The following is a 22,800-nucleotide window of genomic DNA, read 5'->3' as shown; positions in this document are numbered from 1 at the left end:
AAAAAAAATTGTTTGGCCAAAAATTTTTTTTCATTAATTTTTAAAAACTAAATAAAAATATCTAGGGACCGTTTTTTCATTTTTTTGAATTTTGACCAACTTCACCAAAAATATTTGAAATTTGGGCGAAAATCAGGCTTTTTATGATTTTTTTGATAAATTTTGCATTTTTGACCATTTTTGGTGCAAATTTCTCAAAGTTGGTCAAAATTCAAAAAAATAAAAAAAAAGGTCCCTAGATATTTTTATTTAGTTTTTAAAATTAATAAAAAATTTTTTTTGGCCAAACAATTTTTTTGTTACGTTGCACACGAAAAAATTTGGGCCAAAAAACCCGTTTTTTTGGATTTTCTCCAAAAATGAGCATTTTGGCCCAAATTGGACCTCACAGATGAATTCAGCAAGTCATTTCCAGTCTAAAAATGTATACTTTTATATTCTTTAGACTAATAATTTAGCAGTTATGAAGCCCGAAAGTTTCCATAATTCCAGGGTTAAGACCACCCTTAAGTACTTCCCATCGTGCATTGTAAAAGTTTTATGACCAGAGTTTCAACTGCAACTTTAGTTTCAAATTATTACAAAAGATGTAGTTTTAAAATTGTGCGTTTTTCATTATTACTTGGTCGATTTCAGAAGAAAAGTGATGTGTGTATAAAGGATAATTCAAACATTCTGTAAATAACATGAAATGTGAAATCGACCAGCATATTGACAGTGTTTGTATTGTAAATATAACTGTACAAATTCAAATTTAACCATGTACCTCTATGCTGTAGAAGAGCGTCATGTTCACTGCTATGCTAGCTGCAAGTTAAATCAGTGGGGTGTTGGGTAGTACTAAAATCATCCTCTGCGCAAGCTCTATACAAACTAGAATTTTCCAGAAAAATAATGGAAAATAATTGACGAATTACAAAGATCCAATGGCTGCAGTACTTGACCCAGTACGTTTTGACGTGATTCACCAATTCCAACGATGACGTAAGGCAGAACAGCCAATCATTAACGTCTGTAACATTATACCCATAATGCTACGGGCCAGTGTTAAAAGCCTATATATACAGGCGTAAATACTGTGTTAGACAGCTCGTAGATTTCGGGACATCCGTGGCATAAACACGTGTTTTATTTCTTCATCAGCTAGTCCTGTCAGCAGAGTCAGATTAGACTTCGCACGGAATAACGTCAGTAGCAGCAATCATGTTGTTTCGTTGGATGCAGAACAATGGTAAATATGTTTCCTTTTATTGTTTATTTTCCCACATGTCGATTTTATCTTGTTATTTATAATCAGGCGATCGAGTAAGACAAACCTTGTGTGTGTGTGGGGGGGGGGGGCTAACACTAATCATCCATATTGTTATTAAAACTTTACTACTGAAATGTACAATTATAAATAACGGCTTTTAGAAGGAAAACCTGGAAACTATGAACAATTTACTGCATATATTAAGGGACAAACCATTAGATAGATATCGAGGGGGCTGGGTAGTTGGGTCGTCACAATTTTTGCAGTTGAGCACTTTCTGATCTCCGATCGGACTGACTCTGGGATAGACTTTGGCAGTGTTGACACCATGAAATGTATATTTATTCACATTCCAAAGAGATGGTAGTCCCTCCAAAGCATTTCATCGTGTCGTCTGACGATTGCCTTCTAGGCATGAAACTCAGAGTAACGACTTCCTATTCTGAAAGGTCTTTTCTTTGAATTCTTAATAATGCCAATAATAGAAATATTAGTAAGAGTAATAGAATCTGAAAAATAAACACTTGCCAAAAAATACGTTTTGAATAATTTATCATTTATCATGAATATTGACGTAGCTTTACACAGCTAGGACGAACAAACAAGACGTAAGACGAACAGCTATCATGGCTATAGGTACACAGTGTATTCGTCAATACGTATTTTAAGCACTTAAGGCTTAGTCTTTCTGATAGTATTTAAAAACACCATTCAGTTAGCAGCCTGGACAACCGATTCTTTAGAAATGCTTAGTCGCGCTGAAAGTCGATCGATACATGTTAAAATCAGCACAATTCAGAGATACACCTTTTTGCTATGAAATTAATTTTCTCGGTCAAATATAAAGCAATATTTTTTTTCTTCAGTAATGTCAGTTAAAAACTTGGTGCTTGGATATACATTTTTTTTACAAATCCTGGTGTTAAAATTAAGCATCAAATTGTGTCTTTTAGTGTGATATTTTTGATTTTTATAGGCCTTCAGTTCGCACGCGAGCTTTTTACGGAATTCATTTTTTAGCATCTCAAACTAATATAGTTTGCTAAAGAAAGATATTTCCCACCTCTGTAAAGCACATCGTGTGGGTCTATATATTATAGTTTTGTTAGAATTTCCGTTTTTATTTTACCCTTTTTCCCTTCTTACTCCGAAGATGTCTAACTCAGTACTTTTATCTCGAGAGCAACCAACAGAAATAGTCGATATTTCCTTTGTTGTTTATCCAGGTCAATTTTCCATTGAAAGCAAATTGCCCGACCAGCGATTTGGTAGCCCAAATCCCCAATTGAGTGTTCTGGTTAAACATGATCAGTAGGAGCGCTATAGGCCTGGGAATTTCTTTGCTATATTGAAGTTCTAGCAACACTGTAGCCATGCCGGTATTCCTATTAAACCCAGGGATATCGATCCACAATGCTAGTATTAGCCTTAGATTTCACTCGTTGATTTTGAAAAATGGTCAGCCGGCAGTTAAAATAGTGAAATGAAAACGCAAATTCTGACAAAACTATGATATATCGCTCACGGTGATGTGCGTTAGAAAGTTGGGAAAAATCCTTCATTAGCGAACTATCTTACTTTGAAAAGCTAAAAGGTTGAGCCAAAAAAGGCTCGCGGACAGAGTTTAAGCCTATCAAAATCGAAAATCTTACACTAAATGACTAAATTTCACGCCTAAGTTTAACACTAGAATTTGAAAAAAAATACAGTATCAAGCACTACAATTTTTCCTGACATTTACTGAAAAAATGAAAATGATTGCTTTTCATTTGGCCGAGAAAATTAATTTTACATCGAAAAGGTGTAACTAAAAATTTAGCTCATTTCAACACCAAATTCGATCGTTTGTATTGCCTCATTAAATGACTGAGTGAGCCTTGCCAAACAAAAGAATCGGTTGTGCAGGCTGCTAACTGCATTGGATATTACAGTCATGAAGTAACAATTCAATAAAAAGTAAGGGCGTCGCTGTGGAGCAAATTACGCATGGCTTTAAACGTATGCAAAATAAAAACCAGCTTAAAACTGCAGCGCAAAGAGAAATGTATATAGTTATTGTGAATTTTAGATGTTCATTTTGGTGCGATATTACCATATATCAGCATGAAAAATGCATCAAAATGAGTACAAACAAGCATAGTATTGGTGAAAAATCTTTCAAAAGACTTTTATGTTGAGGTCTATACGACTAGCACGCAGATCTAAAGAAATATATGCCCAATGAAAACTTTTTTAACACAAAATAATTCTGAATTGTTTTTGTTACAGCTTTCTGGGGCTTACTTTGTCTGTCAGCTTTAGCTACTATGGACTTGGGACATACAGCATCTACCAAGAGAGGAGTTGGATCTACCAAGAAAGGGGTTGGTATGTCTTCGCTTTACTACAATTGTAACGACGTGGAGCAGTTCACAAACATCGCATGGTGGTAAGAACAATAATTGATTTAATTAAACTAAGTTGAAGATTAAATAGAACTGGTTATACAATAAATAATGATACCATGCGTGACACTCAACAATTTTCAGGAATGATAAAGAAAGACAGGATTAAAAAGAGAAGTTTGCGTCTGACGTCATCTGTCAATTCATCTCGGGCACGATTTGTTTACGAGTGTCTTGATGGCAGAGTTTCTGAACGCAGCGGTAAAAAGTGCCTTATGGTTAATGAATAATACACAAACCGTCTCAAAAGTTTGGTCTTAGTAATAGGAAACTTTTTTCCTGTTGGCACCATATCAACAATGCCTAGAAAAAGTACCGCAATGTTTCGCCATTTTCTGCTATTCCTTTTCTCCTACCGGTCAGTGAATGTTTTATCAATATTCACCAAACAAACTGGTACAGTTAATATGTAAAGGAGTGTTTCGTGATCCTAGCGCACCCTTATTTCCTCACAGGGAGGATGGCAATTTATTTCTCGCATTTACGGCTCTAGCTAGCGCTACTATGGGCTATTTGCGGGGAGGAGATAAGTTTAAGTGACCGCTTATAGGTTCAAATTACAACCAGCCTAATCATGAAGCTCCCGTGGCCAAGTGGTTAAGGCATAGGTCTCGTAAACCTGAGGTCCTGGGTTCGATTCCCAGGCGGGATCATTTTTTCTCCTTGTCTCCTTTATTATTTGCGACGGCGAACCTGGTGAAAATTAATGTTTGTTTATTATCCTCTTCAACAATGGGATTATTGATTGGTTTAAAGGTGTTTAACTGGCGCTACACCACATTTCGCCATAATTAATTCTAGAAACGCTTGCTGTTAGAATAAGAAAAATTTTAATGCTAAATTATTGCACATTCTAGGGAAGCGTGAAGGTTTTCAAGAAAATATTTTTCCTGTCAAAACTGAAGCATCCTCTGTATAAAAGAAAATATGAATATTAACTGCACATCATATATAACTATTCGTGATACCCAATTGTGGCATATTTGAGGTCGTTTATGAGGCAGAGAATTTTATTTCAATTTTATATACGCCAAAATATTTTTTAATTGAGCAAGAATAAGGATAGAAAAACGTTAAAAATTCCATGTATAAATAACATTAGACCCGGCAAAAGATTACTGGTTCGTTTTTATGGTATTCTAATCTTTTATTTCCCGAAGAAACATTTGGGGTCTAAAATGGATTTTTATGTAATTGATAAAAACATCGAACGTGTATACAAGAAAAATGGTAGGTTCCTCTATAGTATTTTACTGACCATGCTAATGTACTGACACCGTGCGAGCACATGTCAAAATCGATATAATGTATTGACCATATAGACGCGCATTTATCATTTATTATTGTCGGATTAACAACAATTGAGCGCTATTAATACACATTAATGTTTTTAGGCAAATAAAATTCCAAAATATGGTACGTTTTCTGCTTTTGCTTGTCACGTGGTAGGCCTATATTGAAGTTGCGATTATATCTTCAAATAAGTTTCAAATGGATTCCATCAAGACAAGTAGCCGAGTGGTCTAAGGCGCTGGGCTCCAAAGCGGCGTGGTCCGCCGTGAGTTCGAACCCCGCCTCTGCCAAACTTTAATAGAAGTAATATTAAAATTTAACTTTTTTTAAATTTCATATTGGGGAAATGTGACTGGGAGAATTTATGTATGGCGTGGAGTGGTGTGAACTGGCGCTATCAAAATGAGATACATGTAGAATCTAATTGAGGTACCTATGAATACGACCTTCATGCACATTTTACACTGTGACTCAGAATACAATTTGCGACTTTACGGCTCATTCGTGGTGTACGCATTATGTCAATGTTTGCACGGGATTCTAAAGCTGACTTGACAATCCAGATGAATCAACCTTCATTTTACGCGCTACTAACCAATCAAGGGTAGTGGAATGTTTGATTAACAGTGACGTGTAGACGCAAACTATTTTTTAAAGTTATTTCTTAGACTATAAAAATTATCTCGTAGATACACGAGTAATGATGGGTAAAGTAGGGATCTAGCAGGTAGTCTGTAGATTTTAACGAATAATATAATTTAGATTTATTTCAAAAATATTCATTTAGGTATTATGACCTGGGGGTGTATCCGGAACGTATTAAATAGTAGCCGACGACATCGCCAATACATTTATCCATGATCAATTGATAGGCAATTATCCTCGATGCAATGTACCAAGTTCAACATAAATTAAGATTGAGCTGCATGACAGAGCACCACTGTACGAAATTGACAAACTTTGACACATAAAATATACAATATTACGATTTGAAATGAAATGTCCCCTAGCCGCTTTTTTCATAGGGGTGCACGGAGAGATTATAACATAGCCCAATTGGATAGTACAGCATTCGGCTCTGGCTCGGGTCATATCATGTTAAAGCAGTATGAGCCTGTCCGAGGCTGGCTATTATTTTTCGACGGAGGCCCTGACATGTTGCCACTATAACTAGCCGTGACGTACCGTCCGCCGAAATACGAGGACAAAATTGACCGAATCTGTGATGCTCAACTTCCATTTGGCCTTTTTAGACAACAAGTATCATTATTTCTGCATATTTCAGAATTGAAATTACAAATTCTCGCGCGCTTCGCATATACACGTCCAGGTGAAGTCATTTTTAGCGGATCATCTAACGGATTTTTCAATTTTGCCCAACTTAGAAATTTGCCCACTGCTAACTTGGACACTTCGGCTACGCCTGAACACCGATACATATAGTCTGTCAACTCCGAAGTACAAATTAAATAGACCTCGGAAACTGGAGGATTGAGAATAATTATTTCAGTGCAATGCGTATGTAAATGCTTCTTTGGCGCGCTAACTGCTGCATGATTTGTACTTGCCGAGGACATCATGCTCTTTATGCGTCGCGTTTTTCTTTTATCACGTAGTGCGTGTGACGCAAAGCGTCGATCCCCGATGCCACATATTTGGTTTGTACGTTTAGGTTAATGCAGTAGAGTACATCAAAACTAAAGTTACACAAATATATGGACTGGTTACTTTCTACATTGACATGCTACTTTTAGAAGCAGCCAGTCCTACGGACTAGTTGCTTTTGTGCTGAATTTTACACACTGTCAGTATAGTTCTTGACTCAATATACTTTGCTTTATTAACCGGGATTAGTATGTATTGAAAAACAAATGCAGCATTAAGATGTGATTTGAGTTTCCTATGATAAATTATATTGTAAAATACAGTGGAATTTGACGATGTTCCTTTTTCTAGGATGCTGGAGAAAAAATGTTTTGTTATCATTTTGTTTTTCGGGTATTTTTTTTACCACGGTGCAGGTACAGTTGGGGAATTTCGACCGCATTTCACTCAGACCGGGATCATATGTGTTCCAATGAATTACAACAAAAAGACAAATATATCCCAATGTGTTGGGGATATTGGCCACAACCTCCTACAAAGAAAGAGTTTAACTTCCTTGCACCCTCATCTGACATTAACAAACACGTCCTTGGTTTCTACGAGCCAAACCATATGAGACAAGCATTCATGAAACCAGCAGAGGCTGCCGATCGTTGGAGAGAGCTAGAAGCAGCAGGGAAAGCAAACGGTGCAACAAAGTTTGTGAGTCCAGCCGCGGCACCTGGAGGCATCTATGATCATTTCCAATGGTTCGACGAATTTTTTCAAAGTTGTTCAGATTGTCAAATTGATTACATTTCTACTCATTGTTATTATGAAAAACCCACTGAAGTTATGGATTATCTCAAAAGTTTATGGGAAAGATACAATAAGAAAATATTTTTGACAGAGTTTGCCCTTCCCCATACTGACGATGAAGACAAGCAGCTTGCATATATGAAGGAGCTGTTACCTATGTTAGAGGACGCGGAATATGTTGAAAAGTATGCTTGGTTTGCTAGCCGAAAAGGCACTGGCACCGGCTATGTAAAGTCCTCTTGCTCCCTTTTAGATCACAAGCTTACAACAGATGGAAAGTATGAGTCTAAGCTTACACCACTTGGAGAATATTACAATAATTTTTAAGTGTCATATATTGTCAACCAAATTTCAATTTGAATTAAAGAAAATATAAATCTTTGTGGACTTCGGGTGTCCCAAAAGTCATTAGAACGTGAAAGTCATAAAAACGTGAAACGTTTATTCCAATTATAAAAAGGCAAAGCAACAAAACAGGTTTTGTTTGATATTTTCAAAAAATAAAACCTTCTCCCCAACCTTGTATCAAAAACAGTAATCTACAAAATATTGTGGTGTCTAACAAATAGTTAATAACTTTTCTTTACACAGCAGCAAGAAATTTTGAAATCCATTTTGTATTTTGTTGAAGCTGTTACCAAACCCATGGGTGTGATAACTTTAAGGACACCTGTGTATTTCATTTTGTCTCCTTAATCAAAAGAATAATATTAAAGATAATTTGCTTCACCTCAAGTTCGGTTGTGACGTACGTGCGTATTTCGCTCCCGGCATTATCAAATCTTGCGTGTAAAGTTAAACGCACTGAGTGTAAAATCACGCGTACGTGGACGGTTTGTTGGCACGCTTGCTGCGTAACCGCGAAAAAGCATTTATGTCACTACCGAACTTGCGAAGAAACAAATTATAGACCCCTGCTGCTTTTGTGGTTCATTGGTTTGAGATAATTCAGTGGTTTTGGGATAATTCCTTGATATATTAAGGGCGTACTACACCCATATATTGGTTTGATTGGTCTAAAAAAATATTTTATCATTTCAAGCTAGGCGATATATGCACTGATCATGTGAAATTAAAAAATATGAAAAAACATCGTGAAAGTGTCCTTTTCACCTATTTGTCTTAAAGTTGACTGGTTGTTAAGGACGCTACCACGTAGTCTCCGTCACAACCGGTTTCTGCCGTTTCTAACATTCATCGATATTCACATACAGTATTAGACTTGCTACCAGTCCAAAATACGACCTGCCTATGTATGTTTAGGGCTGACTCGTCAATTTGTATTACCAATAGGAAATACACAGGTCAGACATTTGAGAATAATTCTTTAAGATTTGGTAAAAAAAATTGTAGCCGCCTCATTAATATGCTACCTAATCAAAATTTTGTTGAAATAAAATTAAGGATCGAATGCGTTTTAGTGTCAAAAAGGCAAAATTACCGTCAAACTTTCGCCGAATTCTGCACCCTTGCGAAGCCCTCCGGCGGTGGCACAGTTAAATCGGGAATAAAAATATCCGACCTTTGCGATCAAAAACAACAAATTACAACATTGGACCATGTTTGGACATACTATAGGCAAAAAAAACACTATTGCCAAATAATATAGAATAGAACATTTGACATCAACTTGACAAACTAATGAAGAAAATGTGCTCCATAAACATTAGGTAAGTGCGCAAAACAATTCCTATTCAAATGCGTGTATAAAACTGAACAGGGCCGGACGGCTACAAGACTACTGCATAAGTTCAAAGTTGCCAGATTCAAACATGAGCATGTATGCCTAGCACCTTCTCTTGGTAAAATCCCTGATAAAATCAAGATTGTGACCGTCGTGTTATTAAAATTGAATTTTAAGCGTTGGAACTTAACACAAAAGACCATACGGGTATGCTCTCCCGGAAAGACCCCCCCTCCATTTTTTGGATTCCGCAGCTCCAAAAGACCCGTGACCAAAATAGAGCTATAGGCGCAGGCGCAGGCATACGGAAACACGGAAACTTGACAATTTCAGCTCTAAGACCTACATCGCTCGATCATTCTTCACATGTCTTGTTTTTTTTCAGGCGTTATTCACCCTAAAGCCAAGAAAGACCCAATTTTGACTATTCGCAGCTCCAAAAGACCACCTTTTATATTTATTGGCAGCTCCAAAAATGATCCCTTTCCGGCATGTAGGCCTACCCCGGTACGCCGTCAGCACCCCCGGGAGCTCAGTCCCCGGACCCTACTAAATTCTGGGGGAGCATATACCCCAGGAGCATACCCACCAGAAATGTATGTTGTGCCCCCCCCCTCCCCGTGAAGTGGCGTCATGGGGGATCATGGGCGTAGCTAGGACTTTTTAAGGGGGGGGGGGGGGGGGCAAATGAGTGAAAGGGGAAACCCTCATTCAAGGGGGAAATCTTTAACGAAACAAAATAGGCTCAAAAGTACAAAAAAGACCCCAGTAAAATTCTTCAGGGCGACCGCATCCAAAGGGGGGGTTAGCTTCCCCCATTGCCCCCCTTATGTACGGCACTGGACGTATGAGAAATTTGCTCATTTCCGCAATTTTAGACATTTTAAATGGTAGGCCCTAATAAAGTGAGTAGAAAAAGTGAATAATAAATAATAGTAGACCTAATTACACCCATAGATATTGGCCAATGTCAATGCACATGTGCACGTGGCATCACTCTGCTACGGTATTTCTTTTGTGCCAGAAGAGGCATTTTAAAGGAGTATATTAATACTTGGCTTTTGCAATAATATAGGCCTACGTGTCAAAACTTGCTTGCCCCTTCTCGGCCTGCCTAAAACTGAATACCGGACAATGTTTTGGTAGGCCTATGTCGATAGAGGGGGGTTGGCATGTCCGAAAGTGGGGAGGACAAAGATTTGTTGGCATGGGGAAAGAAATTCACCACCCCAGATGGCGAGTTGCGATAATATAAACTTAATCAGCGGTGAAAAGCACGAGTAGGCCTATAGGCCTACAATTCCGCAAAATAATAGGCGTAGGCCTACATTTTAAAGGTAACACGGAAAAATGAAAGTTGCAGGTTATAGCCCGGGGCAGTCATAATTAAAATATTAGATGATGAAATAAGCATGATAAGGGGCTCACTGGGTGATTTCCAAATGGTGTAGGCCTACCAACTGAATTTCTTACCCCTTCCCCGGCCTTCATAATCGCCTTTGTTGTCCCTGTTTGTTGTTATAGTAGGCCTAGGCCTAGGCCTATTAGTGGTTTAGCCAAACGCTGAGTATTAAAGACAAAATCTCATCCCGGGAAAAAATCATCAGACATTTTACACCAATCTGATTACTAGCCGGGACCCGGGAGCCGGGATAAGCCTATGATAGGCCACCTACATTATATCGGGCTTCAACTTTGTCAATGGCCTACTGCTGTTAGGATCCTATGCCAAATACATTTCAAAAATATTAAATGACAATTTAAATGACTTATCCTTCACTTTTAGACATTTATATATAAACAATTTTAATTTTTCACACTTTGCTGGGATCACTGGATAGGCCTTTAAAATTGTATAGATGGGAATGTCTAAATTCGAGCGTAGGGCCTACGTTATAGGCCTGAGCGTGCCGGATAACGTGCAGGAATTTTGTCATGATTTTGACTGCGTTTCTATTCTGTAGGCATACCCGTGACGTGATTCCAAAGCCTTGTGCGTGTTATTTAAAAATCAGTCGTGTCCAATTTTATGCCAAAAATTCCCCCCTTCGATCTGCCAAATTTTCCCAAATTCCTGTGCCCCCGGCCCGGCCCGTCTTGGCTTGTCTAAAATTTGTTTTTCCTTCTCCATGGCTCCGTATTGGGATTGCCACATACGCCGGAATTTGATCTTAAAAATACCTAAATATATACCAAAACTCGGCAACTCGTATAACGCAATGGATTGTGGGTGAACACTTGTCAAAATTGTCGTGTGTCAAAATTCGGCTACCGTATATCGTGCAGAACTCTATGGAAATATACACAATATTTGATTTTTTGCCTTGGATAGCGACAATCATAGGTAAGTTACAAATGATATGACTCCGCTTAAAATATGCTATCACTGTATCAATTTTGGAGTTCCTAGTTGAAATGGGTTAGAAAACAAAAGGTAAAATAGTTACCAAAATCGCAAATTTAAGCTTAACGCACTTACGAAATATGGTGGGTATAGGTGACGAGAAATGCAATTTTTTTCAACATTGCTGTAGTATGGTTGTGGTAACCTGTTACCTATGGCTTAATTAAGTTTCAGTGAAATAATGTCGCTAGTTAAAAATACAAAATATAGCTCAACATTGAAAATAGAAGCATTTTAACCAGTTCGTTTTTGATAGATGTGGAGCACTGAAAATCACCAAGTTCATGAAGCCATCAGGAACCACTTATTCCCATTTTACATATCAACATTATTTCTCTAATGCGTTAGCAACACATATCCAAAATTTTAACGAAATCCGTTGATAGCAAGCTTTCCAAAATGAAGTGAATTTAAAACATCAGTGATGTACCACCTTTTGGCTTCTACCTTCAAAAGCATGTAAGCTACATTGATACCGATGCCACCAATAGAACGAGAAGATTTGCCCCTTCATTTTGCATACCACTATGTCCAATTTTTTTTTCTCATTTCTTCACAAAATGCAAAAGACCCGTAAAAAAATGCGATGGGTGTAGTACCCCCTTAAACGATTATGTTAAATCATCTTTGACCTCTGTCCCCGGGCCTCTGTCTCTCATCCGGCTTCCATATCTTTCCCACGTCCTCCTCCTCTCTTTCAATTTCTGTCTCTCCCTCCTCTTCCCTTCTCCCTCTCCCCCTCTCTCTCTCTCTCCGTCTCCCCTCTATCTCTCTCTGTCGTTTCACCTCTATCCATTGTTTCATCTCTCTCCAAGTTATTCGGCATTTAATTATTTGTTTATTTAGGAATTCAAGTATGCCATTTCCCCACATTCGTTTCATGGATTGTAGATTAACGTCATTGAGTAAGTGACGGTACGGTAATATGTTTAAGGGTGTTGAAGGAAAAATAAAGAAAAATTTGGAAACGTATTTTCCACTCTGTTGCCTGTTTATTGATGCCTTTCACTTTTCTTAAGGAAAAATGCTCTTGTATACTATGTTTGATTGATCTAAAAACATTTACATGTGAAATAAAATATAATTTAAACTAGATGCAAGATGTGGTCAGACCACAAACCTAGCTGGGGCGTGTTGGTGTTTTGAAGCTATGACCTTTGATCTGACCCCCAACACTGAGCTTTATCATATCAATTTGTAAGCGCTCTTTAGCAAAGTCATAGTTCATTGAATTTACAACCGTATGACGAAACAGGCGAAAATAGTAACTTTTTGCACAAGATTTTCAATTTAAAAAGAATTGGCCATTGCTCATTCTATTGACACTAGTATATGGACAATATAAGTGTGACCTCACTATTCAAGTCTTAGTAATTTTGAATTGGAATAGTATTTTTGACCGCAATTTTGATAGAAATTAGTGCATTGCAAATTTATTAAATATTATGTGATCTTAATTTCTTCGCAATATCATCAAAACGTAATTTCAAAAATATCTATCTACGGAAAAAAATATTTATCTACGGAAACTCTTACCATAATATTATTAACTTGCGACAAGTAACTTATTTTGCATAAAATCAGGAATTCTTCCTATTCAAATACATTGGAAGAACATCCGCTGTGCTCGGGGTCACATTCCATAATGCTAATATGTCTGCGCCTATGGGTGTCACGTGTCCAGAAAATTTTCCCGCATTCGCCTTGCTATAACATTGAATTGCTTTATCTGTTGACCTAGTGACGAAAAGTGTTTTTATGGAGAAGTGTTTGCTTTCGTTTGATATAAAAAAAATTGATTGGATGAAGGGAACACTTGAGGTTTCGACAAAAACCAATCAAAGGGGCCCATTTTTTAGCTAGAAGCTCCACAGCTCTTACATCGCTATACACTCAACCGTGTAGTATAATCAAAGACTGCGGAGACAATTCACTGCTTGCTTGAGAACTCTTGGACGAAAATGTGTGCTCAGGTATATCGAGGTGGAAACGGCATATGATGGTTTTTGTATAGAAACCTTTCCATATGTTGTCATCAAGACTGAGCCACAGAAAATGCAGTTCTCAGATTTGGTCACAGATGACCTTTGACCTGACCCCTGCAGAATGTTCTAAAATGTTCCCCTGGTCATGAGGTTTGTTGTCACCGAGTTTGAGCTTTGTATTCCTTATGTTTAAGATGTCCAGGACATGCAATTCTAAGATTCGACTCCAGATGACCTTTGACCTGACCCCTTTGAAATGTTCCAAAATGTCCATTGGGTTATGAGGTTCGTTGTCACCAAATTAGAGCCCGGTACGCCTTGCAGATGTCCACATCATGCAATTCTAAGATTTGACCTCAGATAACCTGAGCACTGCAAGATGTTCCATAATGTTCATCTGGTGATGAGGATTGTTATCACTCAGTTTGAGCCCCATACCTCTTCCAGATGTCCAGGCAACGCAATTCTAAGATTTGACACCAGATGACATTTGACCTGACCCCTGCAAAATGTTCAAAATTGTTGTCACTCTGATTTGCCATACCTCGTTGTTTGAAATTTTACAAATTTTGACCTTTTGGAGCTGTGACCTTTTCACCTGAACACAACATTGAGGTTTGTTGTCACCGAGTTTGAGCCCCGTTACAGATGTCCAGGAAAGGTAATGCTAAGATATGACCTTTGACCCAATCCCTGCAAAATTTTCTAAAATTTTCCCTTGGTCTTCACATTGTCACTCAGATTTGCCATACCTCATTTGAAATTTTACACATTTTGACCTTTTAGAGCTGTGACTTTTTGACCCGACCCGAACACAGGTTTGTTGTCACCGTGTTTGAGCCCCGCGCCCCTTACAGGTGTCCAAGATATGCAATTCGTAGATTCAATCCAAGATGACCTTTGACCTGAAATATTCCCCTGGTCATTAGGTTTGTTGTCACCGAGTTTGAGCCCCATGCCTCTTACAAATGTCCAAAAAATGCATTTTAAAGATTTAGACCTCTTAATGACCTTTGACCCCTAATCATTGACCACCCTAAAGGCACATGTAATGATAATGCATGTTTGCAAATGAGATCACCCTGTTATGATGTTGTGTGGCAGAAGCATTTTGAAGTTTATTGCCAGAACGAAGAAAAAAGTCAATAGAATCTGGGTACACATCTAATAGCTATTTCTTTAGCGCGACTGGTCTTGAGGTTTGTTGTCATCAAGTTTAAGCTACAAACCCCTAACAGATGTCGAGATAATTTAATCTTAAGATTTCAGCTTAGATGACATTTGACCGGACCCCTGCAAAATGTTCCCCTGGTCACGAGGTTTATTGTCACCAAGCTTATGCAAATTGTTTATAGCCATGTAATTTCAGGAAAATATAAATAAATGAAAAACAGATTTATTATATACATGTCAATTTACATCGTTCAGCGTCGTTTGTTTCCTTTTGAGTGTGATTCCTAGCATGGTGTTCAGTACCGATCGGGGGTAGATCCTGCATAATAAAAAAATAATAATATTTAAATAAATAAAAATTTCTTTATTTCATTTCATTTCATTTCATTTCATTTTATTCGCCAGAAAAACATTATAAAATACATATATTGCACATTTATAAGTACTACATCAAAAACAATTAGATATTTAAAAAGATTAAATATGAGCCCCTTGAATAAGTACATCAGGACTGTTAGACGACATACCAATGAAAAACCGCTTCACAAGTACAACAATTCACTCCCTCTCCAGACGTGCCACCCCCCGATCGGAGGACCCCCTCAGCAACACGACGAACCAGCAACACCCCACCCCCATCTCCTGAGCGCACAGCTCCCCACAGCAGCCAGCCACACACATGACCTAGTGGTCAAGTCCCCTCATAAACAAGTCCGCCATGACAGATCACGCTTCACATCAAAACCAAAGCATCGAATGGATGCTAACGCCAATAACGGTGATGAAGGGACACACTCACCAAATCCTGCATATGACCAACCACCGCAAAGTCCGCACACTCCGGAACGAGAGTAGGACTGCCGCCAGCCCAGCATCACCAATGACGTCCCCCGACCGGAAGATGAGACATCCAAAACGCAAGCAAACTACCGAACCCCCAAAGCAAAATTCACCAATAGTACTACATGTATATAAGCACTACATATGTGCACATCCACATCAAAACGATGCACCCGTCGGCCGCCATACACGTTCCATTCCACATAAACAGCCAGGGACGAATACCAGACCCGTCCCAAGCCTAAGCCACCCCAAGCCATACCGAAGTCACCTGATTCAGGAATACAGAAACGTATTCCCAAACCATGCGACCCGTGGACGGCCCGAAGCGACCCCCACCTGAGACAAGCCCGGCACCCACCCCAGCTATCATGCGAAACGAGACACATGCAGCAACCGACAAGCGCACCGCCCCGATACGGATGTACACATATGGGAATTGAGCAACATGGCCTGCTGGGCAGATAGCACCAACCCCCGGGAGGGTGGGTCGGAGCAACAGATTAACAAAACAGGACGGAAAACAAGAGAACCCTGGCAGGGAAAGCCAAACAGTGACAAAAAGTCAATTTTCAAAGTGGCTAACCGTATGGCTCTCTACAAACACAAAACAACAAAAAGGGCTGAGATGAAGAGCAAAAACTCCCACCAGGCCAGGCAGCTCATATGAACATCTAAAAATGTAAATAAAATATTATGTAAAATTATAAAAGAACAAAAATACAAAAGTACAGAAAGGAAAATTACAGTTATTGCACCCAAAAAGGTAAAAAAGAAATCAGGATTAGTTCTGGACCTGCCAGCTGATTTCATTTAAATATTTTTTGTACCTTGTAAAAAACTAGGAAGACTCATCAAGAGTTGGTCCTTGACATAAGAGGGTAAATTGTCAAAATAAACAGGAAATCTATTAAAAACTGTGAATTTAAAACTGTCAGTTCTGGCATATGAATGATGAAACTTGAGAGTGTCTGCATGACGCAAATTAATCTTGATATATTTGAAGAGAACAACATCGTACACACCACAGAGACACTTGGTTACATAGGCAATGGCAAGATATGTATATCTGTTCTCCAGTGAGGTGAGACTAAGTCTTTGAAGGCGCTCATTATAAGACAACTCGCCCCTAGGTGCAGGGATACAAGAGCGTGCTAACCGCTTCTGAATATTTTCAAGTTTTTTAAGATGACCAGACTGATGTGGAATCCAAGCTGGGGCCCCGTATTCAAGAATGGAGCGGCATAATGTATTGTAGAGCCTAACAAGGATATCAGCATCATTACAGCGAACAAGACGTCTGATGAAACCAAGGAGCCTTGAAGCCCTGGAAGTAATATGCTTAATGTGATCCCCCCCATTTCAGATTAGAAGAAATGATAATACCCAAATATTTGTAGCTTTGCACAACACCCAAAGGCGAGTTGAGAATATTATAAGAGGGACTGCGATGCGCAACACCAACTCTCCTACTTAGACGCATAACTTTGCATTTATCAGGATTTAAAGACATTTTATTGATTTGACACCAATAAGTAATATTATCAAGATCACCTTGTATGATGTTGATGTCATTTTCAGAACGGATAGGCCTGTAAAGAAGTGTGTCATCCGCATATTGCGGAAGAGAAGATTGCACATAGTTTGGTAAATCCAAAACAAACAAATTGAATAAAAGAGGACCCAAGACCGAGCCTTGGGGGACCCCTGATTGAACAGGGATCCATCCGGATGAAGCCCCCCTAAATTGGACACACTGAGAACGATTCATAAGAAAGGATGAAATCCAATGCCACAAAGAGCCACAAATGCCATAATGGTGCAGCTTTTTTAAAAGAATTTGATGACTCACTTTGTCAAAAGCTTTGCTCCAATCAAGAAAAATGACATCTACATCAGGAGGTGATCTTTCATCAAGAATCTGAGCCCAATGATAGCAAACAGAACTGAGAAGAGTGGTACATGACCGACCAGAAACAAAACCATGTTGCTGATGAGAAATGTACTTGACCATACGGCCAGTAACCACCCTCTCAAGCAGTTTGCCAACCACAGAACACAATGAGATAGGCCTATAATTTTTAATACTTGAAATATCACCAGCTTTGTGAATTGGCACTACGATGGCTCTCCTCCAGTCATCAGGAATTCTACCTTCGCTAAGAGATAAATTGAAAAGCAGGGTAAGTGGCATCGCAACTTGACCAGCAGTAATTTTTAACATGGTAGATGTAATACCATCAGGCCCCGCGGCCTTACCTGACTTTAAACGATTGATAAGCTGAAATATCTCATTAGCGTCAGTACTGATGGCCACTAGAGGTGAGCCAACGTGTCCATCACAGGTGGTATCAACATCGGAGTCTACATCTGTAAAATTTGAACTAAAAAAGGTGTTAAAGTTAGTAGCAATAATTGTGGGGTCTGTAATAAAAATATCCCCATCTTTAAAAAGGAACAGGGCGAACAAATGAGGAAGTGTCAAGATAAAGGTGTAGTTATTTTATTGTTTGAACTGTTTCTATAATTCACATCGATCATAATGAGTATGTTTTTACGTACCTCAAATGACAAGGACTACGGTACTTAGCCTATGTAGCTATGGGTATACAATGTTTACAAAATAAGAGCGTTAATATTTTGTACATGAAGTTAACGTCTTTGCTACATAGCTAGTTGTTAATACATCGAAAATGTGACTCGAGATTTACAATTTGATGACATTCAAAATAATTTAGTATTGAAGAATTTCAACAAATTACAGAACTTTCATTTGTTGACATACTAGCAATATTGTTAACAATGTTGAAAATCATGTTCATAAGCGTAACATCCTCTATACATCTATTTATTAATGTTCATAAACGTATAACAATTTGTTACATCTATGCCTTAATGCTCATAAACGTAACATGCTCGATACATCTATTTATTAATGTTCATAAACGTCCTTGATACATCTATTTCTATTTCAATGCTATTTTATCTCCGTGTTTTGACAATAAATTTGACCCGAATAACATTTGTAAGAGGTATAAACCTATCAGGCGGCGAGTGGCATGTTAGAGCCGGTAACTTGTGACACCGCCCGGCCGTATGGCATTTTCCAATATACTCGGTTAATTTTGTGGGGTTCATTATCGAACCCCAACGGTTTTAGCTTGTATTTATATTATTTATTAACATAGGCCTATTTGTTTGTGATATTTCAAGCGTTTTAAAATTTCAAAATAATCCCATTCAATTACACGGTTGACGGTGGAAATTTACTGAATTTAGAGAATGCACTGCGACCACCGCCTGAAACCTGTCAAAATAATATTATTAACTAATCCCATAACTGTTCAAATAACAGCCCTCACTTCACAGACATTAAGTCTCAATTGACAGGATCTATAAGTGCTAAAGTAAATATATTTTCTCTTTATCGCCTGCCTAAGTTTCCCCATTTAAGTGATGGGGTATGAACGTTTGGACAGTATTTATTGTGGGACATTAGAGCACATCAGACATGTTGAATTGCATTCTGAATACGAAGAATCCTTTTGATATAAAATAATTTTGATTTTTTGAAATTCGCAAATGATGATTTTTACTTCAAGTGTATGTAGGTGGGATGAAAAAAGCCGACGATCAATTGAAAATGTTGACCTTTCGTATTGAAGATATGGATCTTTTTCCCAAAACAAAAAAAAATTAGGTCATTTTGGGAAAAAAGTCCATATTTTCAATATGAAAGGTCAAAATTTTTCAATTAACCGGCTTTTCCTCCCAGCTACATACACTTTAAGAATATGTCATTAGATTTATAAAATTTACTTCGAGGATGGTTACATATCAAAATATGAAAAATATCAAATTTTAATAATTTGTCATAAAATTTGTATTACATCGTGATTTTCAAAAATGAAAATTATTTGATATCAGAAAGACATTCTTCGTATTAGGAATGCAATTCCATATGTCTGATGTGCTCTCATGTCCCACAAAAAATACTATCGAAACACCCATTCCAGATCCCTTAAGTACTCTCTTTAATTTACTCAAGGTTGTGTTTGTATAAATGAATTCAGTTATATAAACACAGCCTCGTGAAATGGACATGTTGACATAAATTAATTGACTGTGTGCTTATAGTATCATTAACAGATTCTATATGCTATAGCAGAACAACAAGCACATACAGGCAAGCATTTTGCCAGTATCAATAAAACTATAATGAGGCTATTAATGTAGCCCAACTGTACGTACAATCTGGCAATACCGCTAAATCTTAAAGAAATGAAAAATATCTGTTGCAATTTTCGGATTTGCATAAAAGTAATTCTAGTTCATCCAAGTTGTAAAACAATTATTTCTTTTAATACAAACACATGCCTTGGTAAGACAACTTTATAGGACTGTTTGAATATCAACACGAAGTAGTAATGACAAATTTAAATGTACTATCGCCTCTGTAGTTTCCTGATTACATAGACAGCACGATTATTTTATTTTTATTCTGCAACGCTGTGAGGAAATAAGTATGCCAAAACCCATCGCAATAAGGACGAAAAGAAATAATACGGCAATATATTTATCTGCATTTAAAATTGGCGTTTTGTGCACAAATAATAAGTAACCAAAAATATAAATAAACCGCCATGAATTGTGTTACTAACCCAGCAAACACAAAACGTTTTTGACATCATTCGCCAAAGGTTAGAAAAGCTCATTGCCAGAAAACCTTTAAATGTCGGGTTATATAAAGGGTATAAAATGTTTTCATAATAATCAAAAACATCTTTTGATAACTTCCTGTAAATATTCTAACATATAAGTGTTGACAAAATATTTGCCAAAAATATTTGTTAATAACATTTGGAAAATATTTGAATTTTTTTGTAGTGTGTTTTAAGGGATCTAAAATGAGCGTTTATTGCGTTTCGACAGTATTTTTTGTGGGACATGAGAGCACCTCAGACCTAGCAATTGCATTCTGAATACGAAGCATGTCTTTCTGATATCAAATAATTTTCATTTTTGAAAATCACAATATAATACAAATTTTATGACAAATTATAAAAATTTGATATTTTTCACATTTTGATATATAACAGTCCTCGAAGTAAATTATATAAATCTAATGATATATTCTTAAAGTATATGTAGCAGGAAGGAAAAGCCGACAGTCAATTGAAAATTTTGACCTTTCATATTGAAGATATGGATTTTTTCCCAAAAAGACCTAATTTTTTGGGTGTTTTGGAAAAAAATCCATATCTTCAATACGAAAGGTCAAAATTTTCAATTGATCGTCGGCTTTTCATCCCACCTACATACACTTTTTAAAGTGTAAAGTATAAATCATCAGATTTATAAAGTTTACTTCGAGTACTGTTAAATATCAAAAATATCAATTTTAATGATTTGCCATAAAATGTGTATTAAATTGCGAATTTCAAAAAATCAAAATTATTTGATATCAGAATGACATTCTTCGTATTCAGAATGCAATTCGATATGTCTGATGTGCTCTAATGTCCCAAAATAAATACTGTCCAAACGTTCATACCCCAGCCCTTAATACATAACGTTTTGAAACGTTTTCATGACTTTATATAACCCGACTATAATCCGATTTAATGTTACCAAATCGTATGTAGAAAACCCAAAATATAACCCGTTTAAAACGTTTTGTGTTTGCTGGGAAGACACTGTTTACAGGATCATTCTCCGATAAAATGCCCAAGCTTGCCGTTTTGGTGTCGCCAGGTTTTGGTGTCGACACGTTGATTTCCAACACGTTTAAATAGTTAGAACTGAGTTATATTTATTAAAATTTATACTAAGCATATAGTTTTTCGAAAATAAAAGATTTAAGGGTAGAGCTTGCATATAAAGTTGAAAAAATATGACACAAAAAGGCTCATCACCCAATTTCCCCTTGTCGCCAGGCCTAAAGCCTATTTTAAAATGCGCCCTTTACTAACTCCACATGATTGCATATCAAATTTTGTGTGTATTTTAATTGGCTCCTGTTTTGCCCTGATGAAAAATCATATTACTTATGAAGACCGAATACCTCTATGTTCCTCTATCCATTTGAGTGCGATGTCACCAAATTGTGAACAGATACGTTACCCGGGACGTTACCACTTCTTTGAAGGATATAGAAGTGCGAAAGTGTTACATGATGTTAGAGGCAAATACTAAAAAGAATCAGTTATGGTTGAAATCGGAAAAGTCAAAGTTCCTGCCTGTTACGTTCGTGCTGCAACAAATACGTTACCTATATTCCGCCACCATCTGCTAAGCTAGGTAAATGACGCCGACTGTAGTAAAAGACTATTTGATGTCGGGCGATGACTGACAGCGTATGAGAGTTTAATCGACAAGTTCCTCAATTTTGTAAATACTGAATGGTTTAGCAAAAGTCCAACATATACGTTATAACAGATGCATTACAAAATATACGTTACGGATTTGATGCCGTGTGCAAATGCACAATACGCCGCAGTGTATTCAGACAGTCGGTACTGGGTAGTCTTGCAGATCGATGACGATGATCAGGACGCAAAGATAACTTTTAGTGTAGTATGGTATGTCAAGAAAACAGCTCCCGCAGGATTAGAGTGCTAAAATTGATTTGTTTGCAGTTCTGGGTTCTAGAGGGTCCAAACTATCAGAAATTGATGGGGTTCAAATTTTCCCGACCCCCTCCCTCTTTCTGGGTGGTCATCCATTTTGGAACCCCCAAAACATCATTTTAGCCAGTTTACAACCAGTTTTCGTAAAACTAAAGTTATTTTGTAGGTTTTGAAATATTCTGAGTTGATTTATTACACTTTTAAAGCAATCAGAACTGTATTTTTCTGACTTTCGGAGCAGTAGCTAGGGTCTCTATTCAGCTGGGACCCCCTCTGCCACTGTCGTCGGCCCTCACAGAAAGACACCGATAACACTAGATCATGACCTGGACTCCTGTGTATTGAAGATCCATTGTATATTTAGAGCGGGAGGTCTCCACATTGCATTTGCTGCCTTTCATACTCTTGGTAAAACAATTGATGGAAGTGGCCTCCTTAACTATGCTCGTCTGATGCCAGCCCATCTTGCTCAAATGAATGCTCTAGAAAAAGATGACACAGACATGCACTGAAGTCTGGTGAATTTGTAGTGGCAAGATCAGAGGATACCCGTCACCCATCTCTTCACTGATCAAGCCCTCGAGCAGGAAATCAAGAAGCTAAAGGGACATGGTGGAATGGTTGGACTCAGTAGAGATGAAGCCGCTCTAGACCGACTAGTCACTACCACACTTCATCTTGCTGGTCTAGTGA

The 22,800-nt window shown here is 37.7% G+C and overlaps 1 protein-coding gene and 1 non-coding gene across 2 annotated transcripts; both read left to right on the top strand.

The window, feature by feature from the left end:
- The first annotated feature begins 1,092 nt into the window (after positions 1-1,092).
- On the top strand, positions 1,093-8,368 carry LOC140145976 (uncharacterized). The gene is made up of 3 exons (XM_072167711.1): positions 1,093-1,231; positions 3,521-3,680; positions 7,011-8,368. Exons 1-3 carry the CDS (start codon positions 1,204-1,206, stop codon positions 7,717-7,719), a joined length of 897 nt encoding a protein of 298 aa, XP_072023812.1. The 5' UTR covers positions 1,093-1,203; the 3' UTR covers positions 7,720-8,368.
- Trnat-cgu (transfer RNA threonine (anticodon CGU)) lies at positions 4,276-4,349 on the top strand. The gene has a single exon. It is a non-coding gene; the product is annotated as a tRNA-Thr (tRNA).
- Positions 8,369-22,800: the final 14,432 nt, after the last annotated feature.

The sequence above is a fragment of the Amphiura filiformis genome, chromosome 2 (assembly GCF_039555335.1).
Source record: "Amphiura filiformis chromosome 2, Afil_fr2py, whole genome shotgun sequence".
Taxonomy (NCBI): Eukaryota; Metazoa; Echinodermata; class Ophiuroidea; order Amphilepidida; family Amphiuridae; genus Amphiura; species Amphiura filiformis.
The sequence above is the reverse complement of the archived record's forward strand: the minus strand, read 5'-3'. Positions and strand labels throughout refer to the sequence as shown.